Source organism: Chlamydomonas reinhardtii, chromosome 17 (genome assembly GCF_000002595.2).
Source record: "Chlamydomonas reinhardtii strain CC-503 cw92 mt+ chromosome 17, whole genome shotgun sequence".
Lineage (NCBI taxonomy): Eukaryota > Viridiplantae > Chlorophyta > Chlorophyceae > Chlamydomonadales > Chlamydomonadaceae > Chlamydomonas > Chlamydomonas reinhardtii.
The window spans coordinates 4,117,740-4,137,987 of NC_057020.1; the positions used below are offsets into that span (position 1 = coordinate 4,117,740).

Genomic DNA, 20,248 nt, shown 5'->3' on the forward strand with positions numbered 1-20,248 from the left:
ATGTCTTCACATGAATGCTAGTACTCGAACCCAGTAGTAAGTTAGGAATGGACGAAGCGCCGCGAAAGTCGAGGTACCGGGGCGTGAGCTGGGACAAACGTAGAAAGAAATGGCAGGCTCAGTACAAAGTCAAGATTACTGGTGGAGTTTGGAAGAACCTCCACGGCACCCTCTGCGAGCGCGAGGAGGATGCGGCGGAGCAATACGACGCGTAAGTTTGGGGCGGAGTTTGGGCGGGAAACCCCACGAGCCCCCTGAAAGCCGAGGTCTCGCCGTGGCCCACCTCCCTGCCTGCCTGCAGCATCGTCTACAAGCTGCGCGGCGATGCGGCACAGCTCAACGCGCCGCTGTCTGAGGAGCGGCGCGCTGAGCTGGACGAGTTTGCGAGCGTGGAGAACCTGATTCACTCGTGGCAGCAGACCGCAGCGAAGCACGCCTCGGGCGCGTCGTCGTACCGGGGCGTGACATGGCATAAGGGAAAGGGGAAATGGATGGCAAAGATACGCGACGCCGGCAAGACAGTACATCTCGGCTACTTCGATAACCAGGAGGAGGCCGCGCGTGCCTACGACGCCGCTGCTCGCAGGCTCCACGGCGCGTGAGTGGTTTTCAGTCCCAGTCCCAGGCGACCCCCAACTTGTCAAACATCCGCTTGAGCCGGCTCTTTCCTCCTGCAGGGCCGCCAAGCTCAACTTCCCGGTTGAGCCGGCCGCGGACGGGCCGCCTGCTGCTGCTCGGGCTGCAGCGGCGCCATTGATAGGTGGCGGGGCCGGAAGCACTGGCGGCAGCAGGGGCGGCCAGGGAAGCGACCATATCCATGCCAATGGCGGCAAGGGCGGTAGTGCGGGCGGCGGTGCCGCTGTTGGTTCTCGCCCACGAAGGCCGACGGTGCCAGCTGCACCGCCGCCGCCATCATCAGCACTGCCACCCATGCACGGCTCCGACGCTGCAGCAGCCGCTGCAGATGGGGTGACGGCGGCTGCGACTGCGGACGTACAGCAGACGGGGCAAGCGTTGCTGGAGGCGTCACGGTTGGCGGGCGTGGGAGGACAAGACCACGGCACACTGGAGCCTCCGGCGGCGGGCAGAGGCGCTGTAGCTGTAGCGACAGTCGACCCGGCAGCTGCAGCACGGCCAGGGGCAGCAGCGGCGGTGCAGCAGGATAAGGCGGACTGCGCTCTGCCGGACCTTGTCGGCGCCACCGCAACAGCAGCTGATACGGCTGCGCACGCGGAGGCTGCGGCAGCGGAGGTGGTGGCGGCGGCGGCGGCGGCGGCTCAAGAAGCAAGTGCAGGCGAGGGCGAGGCGGTGACCGGGTTGGAGGCGCCGGAAAGCGAGGACGGCGCCGGTGGCAGCAGCGGCAGCAGTAGCAGTAGCAGCTACAACAGCATGTACGGCGGGGAGTGGGGCGACACGGAGGGTGAGTGGGAACAGCTAGCGGGCGGGGGTGGGGTGAGGTGTGTGGGGCCGGAATGTCACAGCCAAGGGCAGATGTGGGTGGGTCATGGCGCCTGCCTTGCCTCTGCGGGTCTGATGAGTTGTGTGAAGATACCGTAGCACAAGGGGACAGGGTTCGACACTGTGCGTGCGTGCAAGTGTGAGGAGAGTGTGTTTGTGTGCGTGTGTGTGCGTGTGTGTGTGTGTGTGTGTGTGTGTGTGCGCCTGCGGCTGGTGGCCGCTCTCCAGATTATCGGGATTACTAGCAGGAGAAGACGAGCACACAGCTTACGACTGTGTTCACGTATGTGCTCACGCATCTTGCTGCAACAGACTCCGAGGTGCTATGGTCGGACGCGGCCAGTGACGGCGACAGTGACAGCGACTGGCTGCTGCAATCTCCCCACCTCCGCCCCCTCCACGTGGCCACGGCCACGGCCAAGGCCACGGAGCAGCAGCCATCGCCGCAGCAGCACGACAGCGGGGCAGACGGCGGCGCTGACGGCGGCGGCGGTAGCGGCAGCCGCGCCACTAGCCTCCCACGGCGTCAGCAGGGCGCAGCGGGTGTGGTACAGGGTCCGCCTGCGGATGAGCCAGGCGGCGTGGGTGGGGACCAGCAACAGCCGACGGCGGTCACCCCCGTCACAGCCCTGCATATTGATATTGCGGCGACGTTGGGACCTGTTACAAGCAGCAGCCGGACTGCAGCAATGGCGGCGGTGGCAGCCATGGGCGCGCCGCCGATAGGCGAGCAGCCAGAGGCGGCGCCACTGACGGCGCCGCTGTCGGCTGCCGGTGGCGCACGGACAGCCATTGCTGACGCCCAGCCGCGCCACACCGCGGGGGCCAGCACGCCGCCTGCTCTGCGGGGCGCACGGCGGCTGCAGGTAGGTGTGGCGGTGGAGGGCGGGTGGAAGCTGTCATCGGGGCATCCGGTTGTTATGGTGCTACAAGTTGGCCAAAGTAGGTGGTAGGGCGCCGAGTTTATCAGCGGCAAGCCCGGCATGCATTTCGCTGTAGTTCTCGCCCTGGCGTTTGCCTTGGACGCCCCCCCCCGATCCACGCATCGGCCCTCACACTGCAGGCGTTGATTGGGCCCGAAGAGGAGCTTGCGCTGCAGGTGCGAGTTGTGGCGCAACAGCCTTGCTGTACCAGCCTTTTTACACGGAACTTCCTTGATAGCAACATCCTTTGTTCACTGAGATTCTGGGAGATGCCAATGAAGCGAGTGCAGCCCTGCCGCGGGTCGTGTGCCGCTAACAAGCTCGGAGCTGTCGTCGCCACCGACTTGCCGCCTTCCACCCCACCCCACTGACCCCCCATCCCATTCCCGCTACCCCCGCCCCCATATCCTCCCCGTCCTCTCCTGACAGGAAGCTCTGCTGGACCTAATCCACGCGGGCGAACCCCAGCCCCTGCAACAGCTGCAACAAGACCCCCACCAGCAGTACCAGCAGCAGATGGAGGAGGAAGGGATAGAGGCAGTAGCAGCAGGGGCTCGCGGCAATGGCAGCGGCGGAGCCGCCGCGAAGGCTGTGCCGCGCGATGCGGCCAGCCGCCGGCGGGGTACTGCTGACGCAGGCGGCGGCGGCAGCACAATGGTGGCGGATACGGTGGCGGGTGCGGCGGCGGCGGCGGCGTGTGGAGGTGTAGACATGCTGCGGTCTGAGTATCTGAGCCTGGCTGCTGACGGTAAGCAAGCGGGGACAGGTGGTTATGCCTGAGCAAACTGCCGCTGCACGAGTGAGTATGACTTTGTACATAAATGTTGTTGCGTGCAGATGAGGACCGCGAGTTGCTGCTGCGCATGCTGCCGCCGGCGCGAGGCGACGAGGATGGCGGCGGCGGGCTGGGGCTGAGGCTGCTGGAAGGCAACTGGCGGGAGTGGTGGGTCCGTGGGTTTGCACGGTGGCTTACGGCACGAAAGCACGCTCCTCCACTTTCCTGACTTGATCTACCGTACCTACTGCTCCATGTCTGCCCATGTACCTTTTTACAAACTTTGCGCACTGTACCGGTCGACCCACATCCCCAAACACACAAAATACACACATGCACACACACGCACACACACACACGTACGCGCGCGCACACACACACACACACTCCCCAGGTGGGACCCGCACGAGGGCCCCCGCCTGCTGCGCTCCCGCTGGTACGACCTGCCGGCTGACGACTCGGAACTGTGGGCGGGCGGCGTGTCAGAGCAGCTGAGGCGCCGGGTGAGGTGGTCTCCAGCGTTGACCCCTGACCGCACGTCCCCACCGTTACATGCCTTCCTTCCGCTTGTTTTGGTCATGGAATTGACTCACCCCTCCCACGTCTCGCAAAGACGGCTAACCCCCCTTTTTGGGGCTTGGCCATCAAACCTTAAATCGCATCAAACCCCCCCACCGTTCCCCCTTCACCCCACAGCACGACGCGGTCATGTCACGACTCGAGCGCCTGGTGGCCGGCGGCGGCGGCGGCGGCGGCGGCGGCGGCGGCAGCGGCGGCGGCGGCGGCGGCAGCAGCGGCGGCGAGTGGCAGCAGACACAGGAGCAGGATGAGGCACAGGTCGGTTTCCGGGCTTGCCTCTGGCCTTTGGCCCGGGACCAAAGCTTGGGGGTGCCGTAGTAGTGTAGCTTGTACCTGTGCATGTAATATGTGCGTGCCTAATTGACACGGCTGAATGCCGCGCAACACCCACTCACCTGTGACCTCCACCTCAGGGGCCGCCCACTGATGGCACTGGCGCTGGCGGCAGCTGCGGCTGGCCGGGCGCGGCGGCAGGAATGGCGGCAGCCGGACCCGCAGCGGCGGCTCACAACCCGTTCAACGACTGTGTTGACGGTGATGGCGGCGAGTTGTCGCCGCCTCCGCAGCAGCCGCCGGCACAGGAGCCACGGCGCCGGCGCTACTTCCCCACCGCGGGCTGGGCGATGTCGTTGTCGCAGCGGCAGCGGTCCCTTCACCGGCAGTTGCTGCAGCAGCTGCAGCAGCAGCAGGAGGAGGAAGAGGAGGAGGAGCATGGAGGGAAAGCGGCGGCGGGTGTGGCCGCTGCAAGCGGTGGCGGTGGTAACAGCGTGGCTGGTGGCGGTGGTGGCGGTGCGGAGGGGCCCGGAGGCAGTCATGGTGGCGGCGGCGCCACCGCTGCGGCGGGGATGTGGGCGCCGCCGCCGCCCGAGTTCCTCCATTTCCTGGCGGCTGGCGACATGGTGGGTTTTGGTGGCGGGTTAAGGGTGGGAGTTTGATCCAATCCCAAACCATGGCCCAGCACTAGCGCGCAGAGCGCGAAGGAGGTGGGCGATAGCTGGCACGTATGTCGCCAAGGGCTCATTCCGACCTCCTTCTCCTGATTACCACTGTGCTTTGGTGCCGCCCCGATCACCCGACCAAGCAGGCTGCGGCCGGGCAGGTGATGCCGGCAGTAGCGCCCCTGCTGGTGGCGGCCGGCGTGGAGCCTGCTACAGCCGAGGCGGTGGCGGCGGGCCGGGTCGAGGCACTGCCGCCGCTGCCTGCTGCTGCTGCTGCTGCTGCTACGAGCAGTATCACCGACGTCGTCAGGCTCGGCAGTAGCAGCAGCAACAGCGCTGGGCCGCGCGGTGAGCAGCCGCCGGCAGCTGCCGCTGACCCCCGCCGCATCTCCTCCTACAACGCGGCGGCAGTGCTGCACCGGGCGGCCGTGGAGACGGCGAGACTGGAGGGCGCACCGCCGCCGCCCGAGCCCAACCGGTGAGTGATCAGCAATTCAACCTGAGGCCTTTAAGCCCCTGCAACCAGCCAACTACCGCCAACCACCAGCCAACCACCACCAACTACCACCAACTACCGCCAACCACCAGTCAACCACCACCAACTACCATCAACTACCGCCAACCACCAGCCAACCACCACCAACCGTCCGCAGGTGGACGTACATGGGCGAGGGCTCTCGCGGCCCCCGGGTGGCGGCGGGGCTGTCGGCGCTGGGTTTGGCGGCGCCGCCACCCTGGCTGGCCAACCCCCGGGAGCAGCACAAGGTGTGTGTGCGTGTGCGTGTGTGTGTGTGTGTGTGGGGGGGGGGGGGGGGATACACTCATGACTAGTTAAGGAAGTGGGGGGGGGGTTCCGCCCTTCCCAGTAAATCACAAAAACCCCGAGTGGCTGCATGCCAGCCTGAGATGGGTTGGGAATGAGTAACCCTCCTGTTCACACACGCGCACGCGCGCACGTATACACACGCGCACACAGGTCCTGCGCTACGCCTGCGAACAGCTGGAGGGTGACGTTCGCCGCCTGGTGTCACACAACGCCGCTTCCGCCGCCGCCGCTGGCGGGCCCCTGAGCGAGGCACGCGTGCTGGCCGAAATGGAAGAGGAGGTGCGTGCGGGGTCGCGGTAGTGGGTACACCCCTGCGTGTGTAAGACCTGTCTACGTCTGGGTGTTATGCCGGCTTTGGGTTTGTTATTTGTAATCATGCGGCTGCCTCATTCGCAGATTCGGCGCCTGACGGGCGACAAGCCCGATGACGCCATGGAGGTGGACTCAAATGAAGATGAAGATGCGGATGCGGAGGGCGAGGAGCAGGAGGAAGACATTGAGGGAGTGCCGCTAGGCGCCGACAGGTGAGTGCGGACATGTGTGCGACCCGTCGCCACATTACTAGTACGTTGCCGTGCAAGGTTGGCAGCGCCTGCTCCTCCCCGCAGACAGAGCTGATGCAGTCGTCCCCGGTTGTGCACGAGTCATGCACCATTCGAGGACACGAGGACTGTGCCTGTGCACACCGCCACATCCATTCCCTTTCGCGGTCACAGGCCTTGGGAGTGGGCCCTGGCGCCGCCAGAGCCGCTGCCACCGCTGCCGCCACCTCAGCTCAGCTGGGAGGAGGCCGTGCGCCGCGCCGCCGCCGCTCTGCGCCGCCCCGTGCCCCACCCCATCCCGCCGCCGCCCACAGCACCTGCCGCTGCTCCTGCCTCAGCATGCGGCAGGGGCACGACGACGGCCACTGCCGCTGCGGTGGCGGCGACAGAGGCGGCGGCAGCAGCTGCCGGTGGCGGTAGCGGTGCAGCGGAGATTGGAGCTGCTGCTGGCGCCGCCGCAGAAGCAGCAGCATTTGTTGATGCTACTGCCGACGAGGGCCTGCTACAGCTGCAGCGGTCGCTACAGGGGCTGGTGGGTCTGTACGGGGCACTGCCGGTTGCCCAGGAAGAGGTGGAGCAGGAGGAGGAGCAGGGGGAGGAGGCAGCACAAGGGGAGGGGCAGGAAGCAGGAGAGAAGGAACTTACGGAGCAGCAGCAGGAGCAGGCGCAGGAGAACGCGACGCCGGAGGCGGTGGCTGCAGCTGAGGTGCAGGAGCCGCAGGAGCAGCAGCAGCGGGAGCAGGAGCAGACGGCTGCAGAGGGCAAGGAAGAGGAAGAGGAGGAGGCGGAGGAGCACGGCCGGCCAGCCAAGCGGCCGCGGCTGCAGCCGCCGCCTGCAGACGCGGCTACTACAGCGGCCGATGCCTCTGGTGCTGCTACGGTCACTGCCGCGCCGCTGCCGCAACTCCGATTCGTGACGCTGGGGGAGGTGAGGGCCAAGGGAGTCCAGCACGTCCTGCCCCGGCTGCTAGCGCACCTAAATTGCCAGAAGGCGATACGATAATAGTGCTGAGGAAGATTGTCACTTGCACTGTGCGAACGCACGCACGCACCGGCCCACGGCGCCACGCCACGCCTCTCGCCCCTTCCTTGGCGTCTTTCCCTCCCCACCATCACCATTCCCTTCCCTGCCCCTCCCTCCCCTCCGTCCTCCCTTCCGCCCTCTCCCTGCCCCCCAGGTGAACCTGGTGGATCTGGCCCTCAGTCTGCAAGAGCGCAGCCGCCCCGGAGCTGTGCTGCAGCTGTGAGTTTGTCCAGCGTACGTGTGCGCGGGTCCGACGAAAGGCCTTCAGGTCGAGGGCATGGCTTTCGGGGTGGCTGCGTGAAGAGCGCGGTGGAGCGCGCGCTAGCGTGTGGGTCCGGGCGCGCCCTCCGCTACAGATAGCCCGCACAAGCGCAAGGCTCTGTGGCCGACAGGGTGGGCATACGCGGGTGACTGGGCGGGTAAGTGTGGGTGACAAGGCGGGCATTTGCGGGCGACAGGGCGGGCAATGTCGGGCGACGGGACGGGCGATTGTTGGCGACCGGCACCAGGCCGCTGCGTGTAGAGTGCGGTGGGCCGCACAAGACGAGGCCACGCGCATCCAAATAAGGCTCCGGCACAATGCGAGGGAGAGATTGCTGCAGCACATGCACAGTACGGAACCGGTAGTTATGGCAACGCGGGATGGGTGAATCAAGCCGCAGCAGAGCTAGAGGAGCGTTTGCTGCATGGCACAGCAGGATGCACCAAGGCGCGACGTGTCCAGAGCCACAAGGCGCGCCTGATGAGTTACGGATGAGTGTTTATTATAATGGGAATACATACCACATACAAGTCAGACAAGCAGGTAACAGAGAAGTGCGTGCATGCCAACTACTGAAGGGCATGCCTGCCAGGTGTGTGGTTTGGGGTTCGTGCGGCTGCAGCCAGCAGCAGTTACGTGGCGTCGTGTGGTCGGGCCGTAAGCTCACACAGGCAGGGGCGCTGCATATGTCAATGCTTTGCTGCATAGCTGAGTTATGTGGATGGTTTGCCGTATATCGTACCGTATGCGCTGAAAGCTGCTAGCAGGCTTAATGTCGGAGTCGGTGTCAATGTACGGTATTACAGGGTGTGATATGGTGTGGTGCACGGGCTGCCTTTCATGTACCGCCGTACGGTAGGACTGTCACCAAAAGCGGCGCGGCTGTTTCACCTGTTTGTACAGTATGATCGATGTTGTTAGGCAATTTCGACGTCTGCGGCAGGCAGGGCAGGCAGCAGCGCCGCGCAAGATGGTCTGTGGCCTGTGCGGCCACATGTCGTACTGGGCACATCTGCCTGCGTGTTTGTACTGCCTTTGTGTGTTCATGCATGTAGATAGTCTTTTGGCGCATGTGATGCCCGGCCTGGGTCGGTGCCTGCGGTACGGTATGGGCTTGCCCATTGCTGGATGCATCCTTACGTCATCCAATAGCTAGTAACAACATTAAGCAGCATACCGTGCCGGTAACGTCGGCGATTGGAGGCAGCTGGCATCCATTATCTCACGGCATCACCACCATGCTATGTTTTATGTCGTGTGCGAGTCAAACTCGCTTACGATGATAAGATGAAGCGGCGTGTGATGAATAAATGCATGGATCAGGAGCCGCGCCATGTGCCGCAACGCAAAGCAGGTCAGCAAATGCCCTAGCTGGATTTGCGTCGTGTGGAACTGTGGATCAGTACGGGTCTTCGCATGTCGTAGACATTGATCGACAGAGATGCATGTCTGGGTTGGTGTCGGCGATGTGGGCAATGAATAAAGGCGCGCGGCGGTGCCCGACCTGTGTCCGCACACTGCTGCGGACCAGCTCGTGTGCGGCCTGGATGCATAATGCACGCACCTGTAGAGAATATACTCAACGGACTCAAATACGTAGCTGTTGAGATGCAGGCCAGTAAGTACGGAGATGGTGGCGAGGTGTCGCTGGATAGGGATGGACAGCAGACATTTACGTCGCCGGGACGATGAACGAGACGTCGAGACCAATTCTGCCTCGTTCAAACCTGTAACATGTGCATGCATGAAGTATGCATGATCCACGAATGGACCTTTGGTTACGCGCCACTGGCGGGCAGGCGTGCGGGCAGGGGGGGCTGTGGGGGCTGGCGGGTTCGGCCTGACGTGCGCCACGAACACGCATGAAGCTGTGCCCCGACTTGCGTTTGGGCCCCGACAGTTGCAGACCAGCTACATGATACACTCTTTTGAATCTCGATGTTACTGTGGGTCAACAGGAGCTCGCTGCGTGCGCAAGCCTTTGGGCCCTAGACAGTAACGCATTGACTGATTGCAAAATTATAAACATGTACGGCCCAATTTGCTAGGGCGCATATATTAATAGGCACTGCCAGCCACGCGCGAGCATGTACTTGGCAACAGGATTCTCAGTTCTCGGGCGTTCTTCGCCAGCTTACTCGCATCGCATAGCGGAGGCTACAACAAGCATCAATTCAGGTGCACCGCGGTCTCAGAGACTTGGCGGCCGGCTGGGCCTCGTTGCGTGTGACTGGCCAGCACTGCGAGCCTGCGACGCTGCGCGTGCACCGCCCCTGCCACTTGTCTTCTAGGCTCCCGGCTTCCCCGTCCTCCGTTTTGCAGTCCTTGCGAGCTACGACCTGTTTTATCCCTTATACCTTGTTCACTGCTCCTCATTCTTCATCCGGGGGCCGCGCTGACAGGCCTTCAAGCCGGGGCCTTCGTCTCGTCGAACCGGTGTGCACGCGGTCTGCGGACGCGGGCCTCCACATCCCAAACAAACAGCAGCCGGCACGGTGGTTGGCAGCTGCGTGCCTCTGCATCCGCATCTCCGCCCGTGCGTGGAGCAGTAGCACCAACGTTGGCAGCACGGGTCTCGCGCGCTGCGGCCATGTCCGGGGCAGGCGGCCTGCGGGCAGCTGCCTCAGCAGGCGCGACCGCACCCGCTGCCTCGGCGGGGTTCGCGCAATTGCCTGGCAGCCTGCGGGTGCGTCTTAATCACCTGTGTGCTTGTGGTAGTCAATCGATGCTTTGTAGCGCAAGAAAATACGTGTAGCGGGGCTTGGAGTTGGAGGAGCTGTTCGGGGTCCCACCCAGACGAGCTGCGGCGGCCCTGCATGTGTGTAGGTGTGCCACTAGTGCATTTGTGTGCATGATGGTATGATTGCAGGCTACAAAGTAGAGTATTGCATGCGTTGCATCGTTCCTGTATACTCTACTCTTCTAATGTGCAGGTTGCGATCGTGGGTGACGTGCACGGCGCTTGGAAGCCGGATCGCGAGGAGGTGGGTCACGTGGGTGGGTGGGCTGCCCTGCGGTGCGGTGTAGCGGGTCGGGCTGGCGAGCTGAGGGCAAAAGGCAGGAAGGCTCGGCGGCAGCTATATGTGACGGGCAGGATAGGCACTAAGTCTGGAGGTCAACCGCTGAAGCCTCCTCAGTGGTGAATCAGTGCGGCCATCCTGTATGCACACCTCATCGGCCGCGCCCTGCAAGCATGTACGGTACACGCGCATGACACGTGACACACACATACACACGAACATCACACGTGCAGGCGGCCCTGCGGTATCTGGCCCCCGACATCACACTGCTAGTGGGCGACTTCGGGAATGAGAACGTGGAGCTCGTGCGGCAGGTGGGTGGGGTGGCCGCGGGTGGAGGCGAGGGGTGGATAAGAACACAGGGTGAAAATCGCTTAGCCAGGCAAGCAGCGCAAAGTTGATTGCTGAGGTGTGGGCCCTTCTTCCCCGGCTCTGCAGATCTCGGAGCTCCCACTGCGCAAGGCGGTTATCCTAGGCAACCACGATGCGTGGGTGAGCTCGGGTGCTGGGCGCTGGTAAGGGGGCGCTGTGCTTCTTACCTCGCCCTCGTCCTTGACCCTCCCCTGCTTGCCACTCCGCTTCCACAAATGCTACTGGTACCTTTTCTCAGCGCCACTTTTGAAGTTCCCGACCCCGATTATTGAAATTCGTGTGGCACCGCGCTGCTCGGCCCCGTGCAGTTCACCATGAAGGGCGGCGCGGCTGCGGGCGCGCGGCGGCCGGCGGTGCAGCAGCAGCTGAGCGCGGCGGACCTGTTGCAGGCCATGCAGCGCGGCGAGGGGCTGACCCACGAGCAGGTGCGGGGGACACGCCTGTGATGTTGCTGGTGTGTGTGCGTGTGCGTGCGTGTGTGTGTGTGTGTGTGTGTGTGTGTGTGTGTGTGTGTGTGCGTGTGCGTGTACGGTACGCGATGTAGACAGGCACATGGGGAGAGGGCGCATGCGAGTGTGCGTGAGTGCGTGTCAGTAGCTGCAGGGGTCTTCGGCTTGAGCGCGTCTCTCCTTACTTGTCACTGGCGCAGCGCACACCGCAAACCGCAAACCGCACACCGCACAACGGGCCATCACCCCTGGCATGTAGGGCTCTGCCGCACCACCAACATTCAACAACGCGCAAACACCCACAACACTGGACGCAGGACGGCGTGCGCAAGCAGTTGGCGGCACTGGGGTCGGAGCACGTGGGGTACGGCGCCATGCCGCTGGAGGGGCGGGGGTACACGGTGGTGGGCGCGCGGCCCTTCTCCAAGGTGCGGCGGCCTCGAATGTCGGGAGGGTGTGGTGCGAACTCTGCCGATGATGTTAGAAGGTGTGGTGCGGCCTCTACCGGTGTTGTTAGAGGGTGTGGTGCTGACGGTATTGGCGCCGCTCTGCTGCCGCGCCCTACTGTGAAGCTGTCCGAAAATGCATCAAGCCACGGTTCCCTTGCCATGCTGCCCCTCCCCCTTCGTCGCCCAACTACCGCACATGGTCCATGCGTGGAACCACCCGCCCTCCCCAAAAGCTCGCATATGCGGCTGCACTTTCTCCTTGCAGCGCGACTGTATCCTTACGGGATTGGTTCAAAGTCAGCCCCTCCCCAACCCACTCCCACTCCCCTCCCCACTCCCCGCTCCTCCTTCCACCCCTTACACCAGGGCGGCAAGAACTTCAGCAGCATCCGGCCCTTTATGGTGTCGCTGTACGGCGTGCAGTCCATGGAGGAGTCGGCGTTCAGGATCACACAGGTGGGGAGGGTTGGGGAGGATGGGGGGCCGGGGTCCAGGCGTGCTGATCCTCTGTAGCGGGTCTGGTTGAATGTGGCGGGAAGCATGTGCAGCAGGAGAGCCTGGGAAAGGGGGAGCGGGGTGCCTTTGCGTATGCAGTCGCGGCAGGAGTCGCCTGAACACTTCAGGGCTTAACTCACTGGCTTTTGTACGGACGCACCAACCCCAGGTGGCTAGCTCGGCGGCTGAGGAGCACGCGCTCATCGTGATGGGGCACAACGGCCCAGCGGGGCTGGGGTCTCGGGCCTGGGACATCTGCGGTGTGGACTGGGAGAGCAAGGCGGGTGACCACGGCGACCCGGACCTGCAGGTAGGTGCTGGGCGGGGTGCGCGTGGAGAAAGCAGGCGGGAAGGAGGGAGGGAGTGTGTTCACTCGTGTGTCCAGGGTGGCAGGCACTCTGTCTCGGCGTCACCCCGCACACACATGCCAAGCCCTGTGATGACTCAAATGTGTATATGTGTGCCCCCAACTCTCCTACCCTTGCACCCAACTCTCCCACCCTTGCACCCAACTCTCCCGCCGCTGCAGACGGCCCTTGCCAACCTGGCTGCCTGCGGGCGGCGTGTGTCGCTGGTCACGTTTGGCCACATGCACCACCACCTGAGCTCCCGCGGAAGCCTCGGACTTGGTGAGTGTGCCGTGTTGCTGTGTAGGTTCGCGTTCGTCCGCTTGCCTGCCCTTGGCCTCAAGCTGGCCCCAAATTACGGCAACTAAGATACCGTACGACAAGATAAACGTCGCCCCTAACAAAGTGTCTAATGCATATACAACTCCCAACTGACAAGCACAATCGTACATTGTGCCCGCAGGCCACCGGTTCCGGCGCATGGCGCACATCGATCCCGACACGGGCACCGTGTTTCTCAACTCGGCCACCGTGCCCCGCGTGACCCCCGCGCCGCCGCTGCCCACCGGGCCCCACGACCACGACTCCAACCTCCACCCCGACCACCACCACCACAAGCGGCCCCACGGCACCACCGGCGGCGGCAGCGCTGGGTCCTCTCCGCCCACGTCACCCAAGGCATACGGCAGCGGACGGCGGGCGCGCATGGCGGCGAAGGCGGCCAAGGCGGCGGCGGCGGCCGCCGCCGCCGCCGCCGCCGGGCACATCTCGGATGGCGGCTCTGAGCATCAGCACCAAGAAGCGACTGCGCACCACTTCATGTTCGTGCACATGGAGGGCGGCGAGGTGGTGAGCGCGCGGGACGTGTGGGTGCAGGTGACACCAGTAGAAGACGAGGAGGAGGCCGAGGAGGTGATGGCGGCGCTGACAGCGGCGGCAGAGGCCTCCGCGTTGGCTGCCGCCGCTGGGGCCTCGACTGCCGCTGCTGGCGACGGCAATGTGGATGCCGGGTCCGCCGCTGGTGTTTCGGCTTCTGTCAGCTCATCAGACGGGGACGAGGCTGCGGCGGCGGCGGTGGCGGCGGCGGCGGCGGCGCTGCCGCCAGCGCGGCCGAAGCGGGTGGGCGATTTTGTCGTACACACGTTGCGGCAACACGAGGTCGTGCGTACGGTGGCGGCGGCGGAACCCGGCAAGGTCGTTAAGTTCGTATGGAACGCGTACGATCAGCTGTACGAGCCCGTGGTGCTCAACCGCCAAGCGGTTGGTAACGGTGCCGTACGGAATGGTGCGGAGGCGGCGGTTGGTGTGCCGGGGGAGGATGGGACAGACGCGGCGGCGGTGGTGGTGGTGGAGGCGGCGGAGGGGGCGAAAGAGGAGGTGCGGGTCGAGGCGCATTGACGGTAGGAGCTGTGGCTTTCGGCTGTGTGGTGCGTGCAGGAAGTGCTGCACACCTGGTCGTCTAATCTGTTGCTGTGTTTGGCGAACTGATGTCTATTAATGCCAGTGCGCGGTCGGCAACCAGCTTGCATTGAGCGCCAGCTGGTCGCGCGAGGCCCACTGACCCTCAGGCAGCACCCGATGCCCCCATCACCTGTAACTGCATCGCGTCCGGCCGCTGAGTCCACACGGCCTGTACCAGATTGTCCAGATACACGACAGCTTCTCAAAATTCATTGAATCATATTACATCTGCCTGATGCGCCATGCCGTGCGCCCTTGCGTGCCAAGTGTGCCGGTTCTCTGAGCCCGTGCCTCACAGGGTAGAGCTCTGCGACCGTCACACGTACACGTACACACCGCGATCGCCTTTCCTGCGTCAGCCGCGCACTCCAGCGCGCCGGCAGCCGGCACTCCGATCCGTCTGCCACCCAGCACCCAGCCCCGCCCCGCCCTGCCACACCCCTGAATCACTTCATTACGAATGCGCCAAGCACCAGAACGGCACCGAAAGGGCCCTCCACGCCCAACGCCCCACACCCCACACTCCACGCCGGCCCCCTAGAACGGCGCCACGTAAACGTGCGGGCTCTGTGTGGTGAGCGCGCAGTTGTGCCGCGGCGCCAGCAGCCGCACCGCCGGCAACGCCAGGTGCCCGGCCGCGGGCGCGGTGAGCTGCCAAGACACGGAGGCGCGCTCGCGCGGCGGCACGGTGAGACTGGGGCTGCGCTCGCCGGCGCAGGCGAAGGACGGCGAGTCGGTGAGGCTGACCATCAGCTCCAGGGGGGTGGAGCCGAAATTTTGGAGCTGTGGGAGGGGTGGGTGTGTGAGTGGGTGGGTGGGAGGTGCGAAGTCAAGGGGGAACGCGTGTGTGTGTGTGTGTGTGTGTGTGTGTGTGTGTGTGTGTGTGTGTGTGTGTGTGTGTGTGTGCAGGGAGGCGGGCGTTGCATTCGTTGCAAAGGCGGTACAGACAAGTGTAGTAAAGTAGACAGCATGCGCAGGGGGGAGAAGTAGAGCACCAGGTGCAGCAGGGGCTGCGGTGGACTTGGGTAGGCTGGTGTTAAGAGTGGGCGAGGTGGATTTGCGAGGCAAGCAGCTGGCGGACGCGCTTCGTGCCATGTGGCAAGTCGGCACCAGACCGCCTCCACACACACCAGACCGCCTCCACACACACCACACCCTCTGACCCCACCACCACCATCATTACCGCACCGAAGCCCCCGCACCCGCCCCCGCCCCTGTCCCCGCCCCCACCCCCGCCCCCGCCCCCGCCCCTGCCCCCGCCCCCGCCGCACCTGTAGCGAGTAGGTGAAGGGTATGCCCGCCGTCACCGCCGTCTGACTCAGCACTGTGCGCGCCGTGAGCAGACTGTCTGCCACCGTGACCCGCGGCAGCTCCAACGTGGTCGTGACCCAGGGGTCAGGGCAGGGCTCCGCCAGCGGGTCCGCCTCATCCGGGTCCCCATCTCCCAACGCGGGCATGGCGGCTCGCAGGCCGTGTCCGGCGGCGCGGCGCCAGCGCAGGTTCAGTCGTCCCATGCTGCGAGCGTGCTCCAGCATTTCGGTGGGGCAGATGGGCAGCAGTAGCGTGAACACGTCGCCGCGACACAGCCGGCTGGGCGCCACCACCACCGGCCCCGAGCCGCCGCCGCCTCCTACAGCAGCATCTGCGTTGCCGGCGGCACCCGTGGCCCCTCCTGCCCCGTTCTGCAGCCGCAGCGGCGAGGGCGGCGCGGTCCCCGGCGCGCTGCCGGGAATACCGCCGCCGCCGCCGCCGCCGGCCCCTCCAGCTGCTGCTGCTGACGTGCCCCGGGGGTCGAAGCCGCCTACGCCGCCATTGAGCACGGACAACTGCTGTGCGGGGTCGGCGACCAGCTTGATGGCGGCACCCGGCTCCAGAGCCACCTGCATATTTTTATTTGGTGATTATAAAGTTGTGGCATGAGGTTTGTCGATTTACATAATTTCATCTATGTCCTATCATCGACTGCATGAAGGCGTGTGCGCGCTCAGTGCTGTGTACTGTGCTGGTGCTAGCTTGGCACAGCTAGCTTCAGCACCAGCCCCCCTCCCCCCCGCGAGCAATGTCAATGGGAGCAAGGCGGGCTCGCGCTCAGCCGCCCTCCTCCCCCCCCCACTCACCCACCTGTGCCCCCGCCAGCTCCAGCAAGGCTGGCTGCAGCGCCCGCACCAGCGCCGTTACCATCACTGGCTGGCCTGTGGGGGCGCGTGTACACATGACCACATGTGCAGATTGTTCGATCGTACTACACACTTGGCAAACGTCAACCAATAACAACGACCAGGTCCTTAGCGCTTGCGGCACCAGTTCGTACTATGGCCAATTCGCATTCAGGTGAGCAACACAACCCTTATTGAACCCCTTGCAGCTCCCCCTGCGCACCCACGCACGCACCAATGGTCAGCTGCGTGGCTCCCAGCTCGCGTGCGTTCACACGCGGCAGCGACAACGTGTGCACGCCCACCTCGGAGCTCAGCCTGTGTGCGTGTGCGTGCGTGCGTGTTTGTGTGTTTGCGTGTTGGGGGACGCAAGGGAAGGAACCACGTAGGGTTGTGTGCCGGCATGCGGTGTGGTGTGACGTGTATGCGTGTCTTTGTGTGCGTGTGTGTATGTGCTTGCTTGTTTTGTATGTTAAGAAAGCACAAAGGAGGATGGGCCGACATTGCGCAAGGGGTCCACGTGTGGGTCGTTGTGGCCCTCAAGAGCTACACCACAACATGCGGGGTGGATGGGCGCGACAGGAGGGTGCAGGCCATTCATCACACCGCCATCCGCGCCCACCCCACCTGCACTTGAACTCGAACGGCTCCTCAAACGTCAACGTGGCACTGGCCGTAACCTGCGCGAAACACAACACGGTAAACCCGCGGTCGCATTTGCAAGATCCAACAATTAAAGAATGCGAGCCAAACAGCAGGAAACTCGGGAAATCAGTCTACCGCTGCTGTTACTCGCACCACCACCCGCACATGTACGCCACACACCACCCCTCCCCCAGCATTGGGTTCGGTTTAGTCTGGGCTGGTATTACTACCACAAACAGAATTGCGCCGGCCGCACCTGTGCCGGGCAAAGCAGCATTGCCGCCACCGCCGCGGTGCCCGCCGCTGCCGACCTCGCCCACAGCCGCACAGTGTGGCGGCGGCCCGGCTGCACGGGCGGCAGCGGGATACGGTAGCGCTCGTTGTTGAGCGCCATCAGACCCTGTGGGGGTGGAGGTGGGGTGTGGGGGTGTGAGCGTGCGGGCAAAGAAGCAGAAATTCAGCACGTGGGGGGAGGGGGAGAGGGGAGACGGGGAGGGGAGACGGGGAGGGGGAGGCGGGGGCAGGACGTCGAGTACCGCGGGCGCAAGCTGGAGGTGGAGGTGGGGTAGCTGTCCAGGTGCAAGACGGAGTATGGAGTATGAAGTTTACATACGCACATGCACACACACGTGCAGGCTGCCCACTACCCGGCCAGCCAGGACACCCTCCCTCCCTCCCTCCCTCCCTCCCTCCCTCCACCATCCCATGGATGGCTATCCCTCCCTCCCTCCCTCCCTCCCTCCCTCCCTCCCTCCCCGCACGCACCTTGGTGGGCCCCTCTGCGTCATCCACCACCAGCACGATGTCGCTGGGCTGCAGCCCGCCGCCCGTGCGCCCAATCACAAACTCCATAGCGGCGCCCACCAGCGGCCGCCCGCCCGCAGGCACCGCCAGCACCGCCAGCAGCGGCGCGTGCTCGCCCAGCAGCGCCAGACCAGTGGGCAGGCCGTAGCTGAGCGAGGGCAGCGGGCCTAGGTGCGCAACCTGTGTGGGAGGAGGGAGGGGAGGAAAGTGGTTGGTTGGTGGTTGGTTAGGTTGGTGGTTGGTCGGTTGGTGGTTGGTATGAGTTGGATGGGGGCGTGTGGGTATGGGACGTCGTGGAGTGGGGTGGCGCTGAGGGTTCTAAGGCCCCACAGTGTGACAACCGAACCGAACGCGGTGGATAGGCCAGGTGCAGGCGCAGGTCCACAAAAGGTACCGCTCTCACTGTTGTGTGTGTTTGAACACCGGGAGTTCCATTCCCTTTCCATTCACTACTACAGCAGCAACACACGCCTATGCCCCTACAACAACACACTCACGTTGAACACCAACTGCCCGGGCGCCACGGCGGGGCCCGCCACGGGCCCGGGCGCGCGGATGCTCCGGAAGGGCGCCGCCGCGTGGTCCACGGAGGGCAGCCCGCACGCCACGGCGGCGGCGGCAGACAGCGAGGGCGTGCGCGCCTGCCGCCCCACAGCCGTGGGCGGCGCCAGCAGAGGACCTGCAAGGGTGCGGGCGCGCCGGGGGAGTTTGTCCCCATCCCCTGATATGCACAGCCGTGTCGGTAGCCCACACCAGAACACAGAGCCGCCGCCCCCACCCCCGCAAACAGCAGCCCGCCCATGCTCACATGCACACACACCCAACCTAATCGGTATCGGCAAGTAACTCCGGTGCCGTCAATGGTCCTTTTGAAAACACACGCCCAACCCCACACCGCCCGCACACGCACCCGTGAGCACGCCCGGCTGCGCCGCCGCCGCGGTGGCGGGCGGGAAGCTGGCGAGTTTGAACACGATGGTGGCGTGGTCGCTCAGCAACAGGATGGCCCGCTCCGCCCGCAGCCGGCCCAGGCAGCGCGGGGCCAGCCGCACCGAGTAGTGCGCCCAGCGGTGCGGCGGAAGCGTGGCAGAGGCGGTGGAGGAGGAGGAGGTGGTGGAGGAGGAGGTGGTGGAGGAGGGCGGGCCGTCGGTGAAGTGCAGCTGGCCTGTGGGGAGGAGGGAGGAGGAGGTGGGTTGCAGAGTTAACGAATTGGGTTGGGGTTGGGGGTTGCAAGGATTGGTACAGAGAAGTGTAGGGGGTGGGGGAATCGCGGGAGCAGGGGCGGAAGTGGAAGCGGGCGCGGAGCAGACATTGAGCGCGGGGCGGGTGTGAGCTTACGGTACGCGAGGTACAGAGGATTGCGCTCTTGTTGGCAGGCCAATGCGCATGGCCACATATCTTTTTCCTGCAGCTTCTGTTCCTCTATGCCTGCATGAGATCACACGCCACACACACACACACACACACACACACACACACACACACACACACACACACACACACACACACACACACACACACACACACACACACACACACCTGGCAGCCGCTCCGTGCCGTCGCCCTCCGCCGGCCCCGTCACGCCGCCCGGACCAGCCGCCCCCTGCTGCTGCTGCTGCTGCGGCTGGCGCGCGTTGTGGGGCTTGAGGTGGGTGTTGAGGTGCAGGTGGTGGAAGGAGTGGGTGGCAGAGTCCAGGGCCGCCCCCACGTGTCCGGGCAGCGGCATGGCGGGCGGCTCGTCGGCGGGGATGGGGCCGGGCAGCGCCTGCACCCAGGTGTCGCCCTGCGAGGTGGGGTGGGTGGGTGAGGGTGCGGGGGCATGTAAAGGATCGCTTCGTCAGAGCGAAGTATGAGGCCACTAGGGGTTTGGGCTCGTCGCTTGGCAGACTGAACCAGGCTTATGTATTTGTTGTGCCGGTGAGCAGTGAGAAGGTGTGATGAAGGCGCGGCACAGATGCGAGCACACGGCGAACGCGCATGTCCAGCACGCACCACACTCGATAGATGCATGCAGGCAGGACCGGCGTGTACTTGCTCTTATCGTTATCAACACCGAGATGAACTATCACTAACACAACGGGACTATTACTGCGACACTCGGGCTGGGACTGGGCGGGAGCCAGGAGCCAGGCACGCACCACGTCGTCCGCGAAGTGCAGGATGACGCCCTTGAGCGGCAGCCCCAGCGGCAGCTGGTTGTACAGGCCCAGGTAGAAGTCGGCGGTGTCGGCGTCGCCGGCGGGGCGGCCGTAGGCGAAGCCGGCAGCCAGCGCGACGCACCTGCGTGGGCGTGCATGTGTGTGTGTGTATGCGTGTGTGTGTGTGTATGTGTGTGTGCGTGTGTGTGTGTTGTGTTTGCAGGGCGGTGGTGGTTGGGAGCAGGAGCGCCTTGTCAAAGGGCGTGCGTGCAGATTGGGGGCGTGGCGTGTGTATGGTGGGTTGGTAGCGGCTGGGCGGCTAGAGCCAGGGCCCCTCCTCCCACTCCCACCTTCTCCCAGCCTTCCCCCAACCCCCTGTATCGCTGTGCATGGCCACATCTTGAATTTATTACTGATCATGAATGCAGCCCCCACCTGCACCAGCCGTAGTCGTGCTGGCTGTGTCGGTGCATGATGTCGGCCACGGGGCGCGGGTCGCCCGCCTCACGAGCCCGCCGCTGAGCCTCACGCAGGTCCAGGTGCTCCACCTGCAGGGGTGCGTGTGTGAGGGCGGATGCGCGTGTG

At 64.7% G+C, this 20,248-nt stretch overlaps 3 protein-coding genes across 3 annotated transcripts in view; 2 read left to right on the top strand and 1 right to left on the bottom strand.

Moving 5' to 3' along the window:
• Positions 1 to 26: 26 nt before the first annotated feature.
• Positions 27 to 9,072, top strand: CHLRE_17g729600v5 (uncharacterized protein). The gene is made up of 16 exons (XM_043072403.1): positions 27 to 211; positions 302 to 598; positions 678 to 1,420; positions 1,771 to 2,324; positions 2,522 to 2,557; positions 2,811 to 3,129; positions 3,219 to 3,324; positions 3,551 to 3,659; positions 3,853 to 3,993; positions 4,149 to 4,634; positions 4,820 to 5,151; positions 5,327 to 5,438; positions 5,650 to 5,778; positions 5,896 to 6,023; positions 6,216 to 6,969; positions 7,220 to 9,072. The coding sequence occupies exons 1-16, from the start codon at positions 48 to 50 to the stop codon at positions 7,286 to 7,288; spliced, it is 4,479 nt and encodes a 1,492-aa protein (XP_042914862.1). The 5' UTR covers positions 27 to 47; the 3' UTR covers positions 7,289 to 9,072.
• A 194-nt stretch (positions 9,073 to 9,266) lies between these two features.
• CHLRE_17g729650v5 (uncharacterized protein) lies at positions 9,267 to 14,068 on the top strand. The gene is made up of 11 exons (XM_043072404.1): positions 9,267 to 9,505; positions 9,730 to 10,013; positions 10,261 to 10,311; positions 10,581 to 10,661; positions 10,786 to 10,839; positions 11,028 to 11,144; positions 11,486 to 11,596; positions 11,984 to 12,073; positions 12,282 to 12,422; positions 12,642 to 12,741; positions 12,923 to 14,068. Exons 2-11 carry the CDS (start codon positions 9,918 to 9,920, stop codon positions 13,855 to 13,857), a joined length of 1,776 nt encoding a protein of 591 aa, XP_042914863.1. The 5' UTR covers positions 9,267 to 9,505; positions 9,730 to 9,917; the 3' UTR covers positions 13,858 to 14,068.
• A 62-nt stretch (positions 14,069 to 14,130) lies between these two features.
• Positions 14,131 to 20,248, bottom strand: part of CHLRE_17g729700v5 (uncharacterized protein) — a 13,666-nt gene continuing 7,548 nt past the window's right edge. The window contains exons 17-28 of the mRNA XM_043072405.1: positions 20,099 to 20,211; positions 19,664 to 19,805; positions 19,065 to 19,308; positions 18,436 to 18,690; positions 18,023 to 18,204; positions 17,487 to 17,705; positions 16,978 to 17,121; positions 16,704 to 16,756; positions 16,312 to 16,394; positions 16,042 to 16,112; positions 15,192 to 15,800; positions 14,131 to 14,703 (exon numbers count right to left, since the gene is read on the bottom strand). Of these exons, the coding sequence (XP_042914864.1) occupies positions 14,458 to 14,703; positions 15,192 to 15,800; positions 16,042 to 16,112; positions 16,312 to 16,394; positions 16,704 to 16,756; positions 16,978 to 17,121; positions 17,487 to 17,705; positions 18,023 to 18,204; positions 18,436 to 18,690; positions 19,065 to 19,308; positions 19,664 to 19,805; positions 20,099 to 20,211 (2,361 nt within the window). The 3' untranslated portion in view covers positions 14,131 to 14,457. The remainder of the gene's footprint in view (positions 14,704 to 15,191; positions 15,801 to 16,041; positions 16,113 to 16,311; positions 16,395 to 16,703; positions 16,757 to 16,977; positions 17,122 to 17,486; positions 17,706 to 18,022; positions 18,205 to 18,435; positions 18,691 to 19,064; positions 19,309 to 19,663; positions 19,806 to 20,098; positions 20,212 to 20,248) is intronic.

What these genes read in the sequence shown, in the direction of transcription:
- CHLRE_17g729600v5 (XM_043072403.1), top strand. Translation starts at nt 48, where the DNA reads ATGGACGAAGCGCCGCGAAAGTCGAGGTACCGGGGCGTGAGCTGGGAC. An exon ending in GGGGCGCACGGCGGCTGCAG is followed by an intron (nt 2,325 to 2,521) that starts GTAGGTGTGGCG and finishes CTCACACTGCAG; the next exon opens with GCGTTGATTGGGCCCGAAGA. An exon ending in GATTCGTGACGCTGGGGGAG is followed by an intron (nt 6,970 to 7,219) that starts GTGAGGGCCAAG and finishes CCTGCCCCCCAG; the next exon opens with GTGAACCTGGTGGATCTGGC.
- CHLRE_17g729650v5 (XM_043072404.1), top strand. Translation starts at nt 9,918, where the DNA reads ATGTCCGGGGCAGGCGGCCTGCGGGCAGCTGCCTCAGCAGGCGCGACC. An exon ending in TAGGCAACCACGATGCGTGG is followed by an intron (nt 10,840 to 11,027) that starts GTGAGCTCGGGT and finishes GGCCCCGTGCAG; the next exon opens with TTCACCATGAAGGGCGGCGC. An exon ending in GCGCGCGGCCCTTCTCCAAG is followed by an intron (nt 11,597 to 11,983) that starts GTGCGGCGGCCT and finishes CCCTTACACCAG; the next exon opens with GGCGGCAAGAACTTCAGCAG.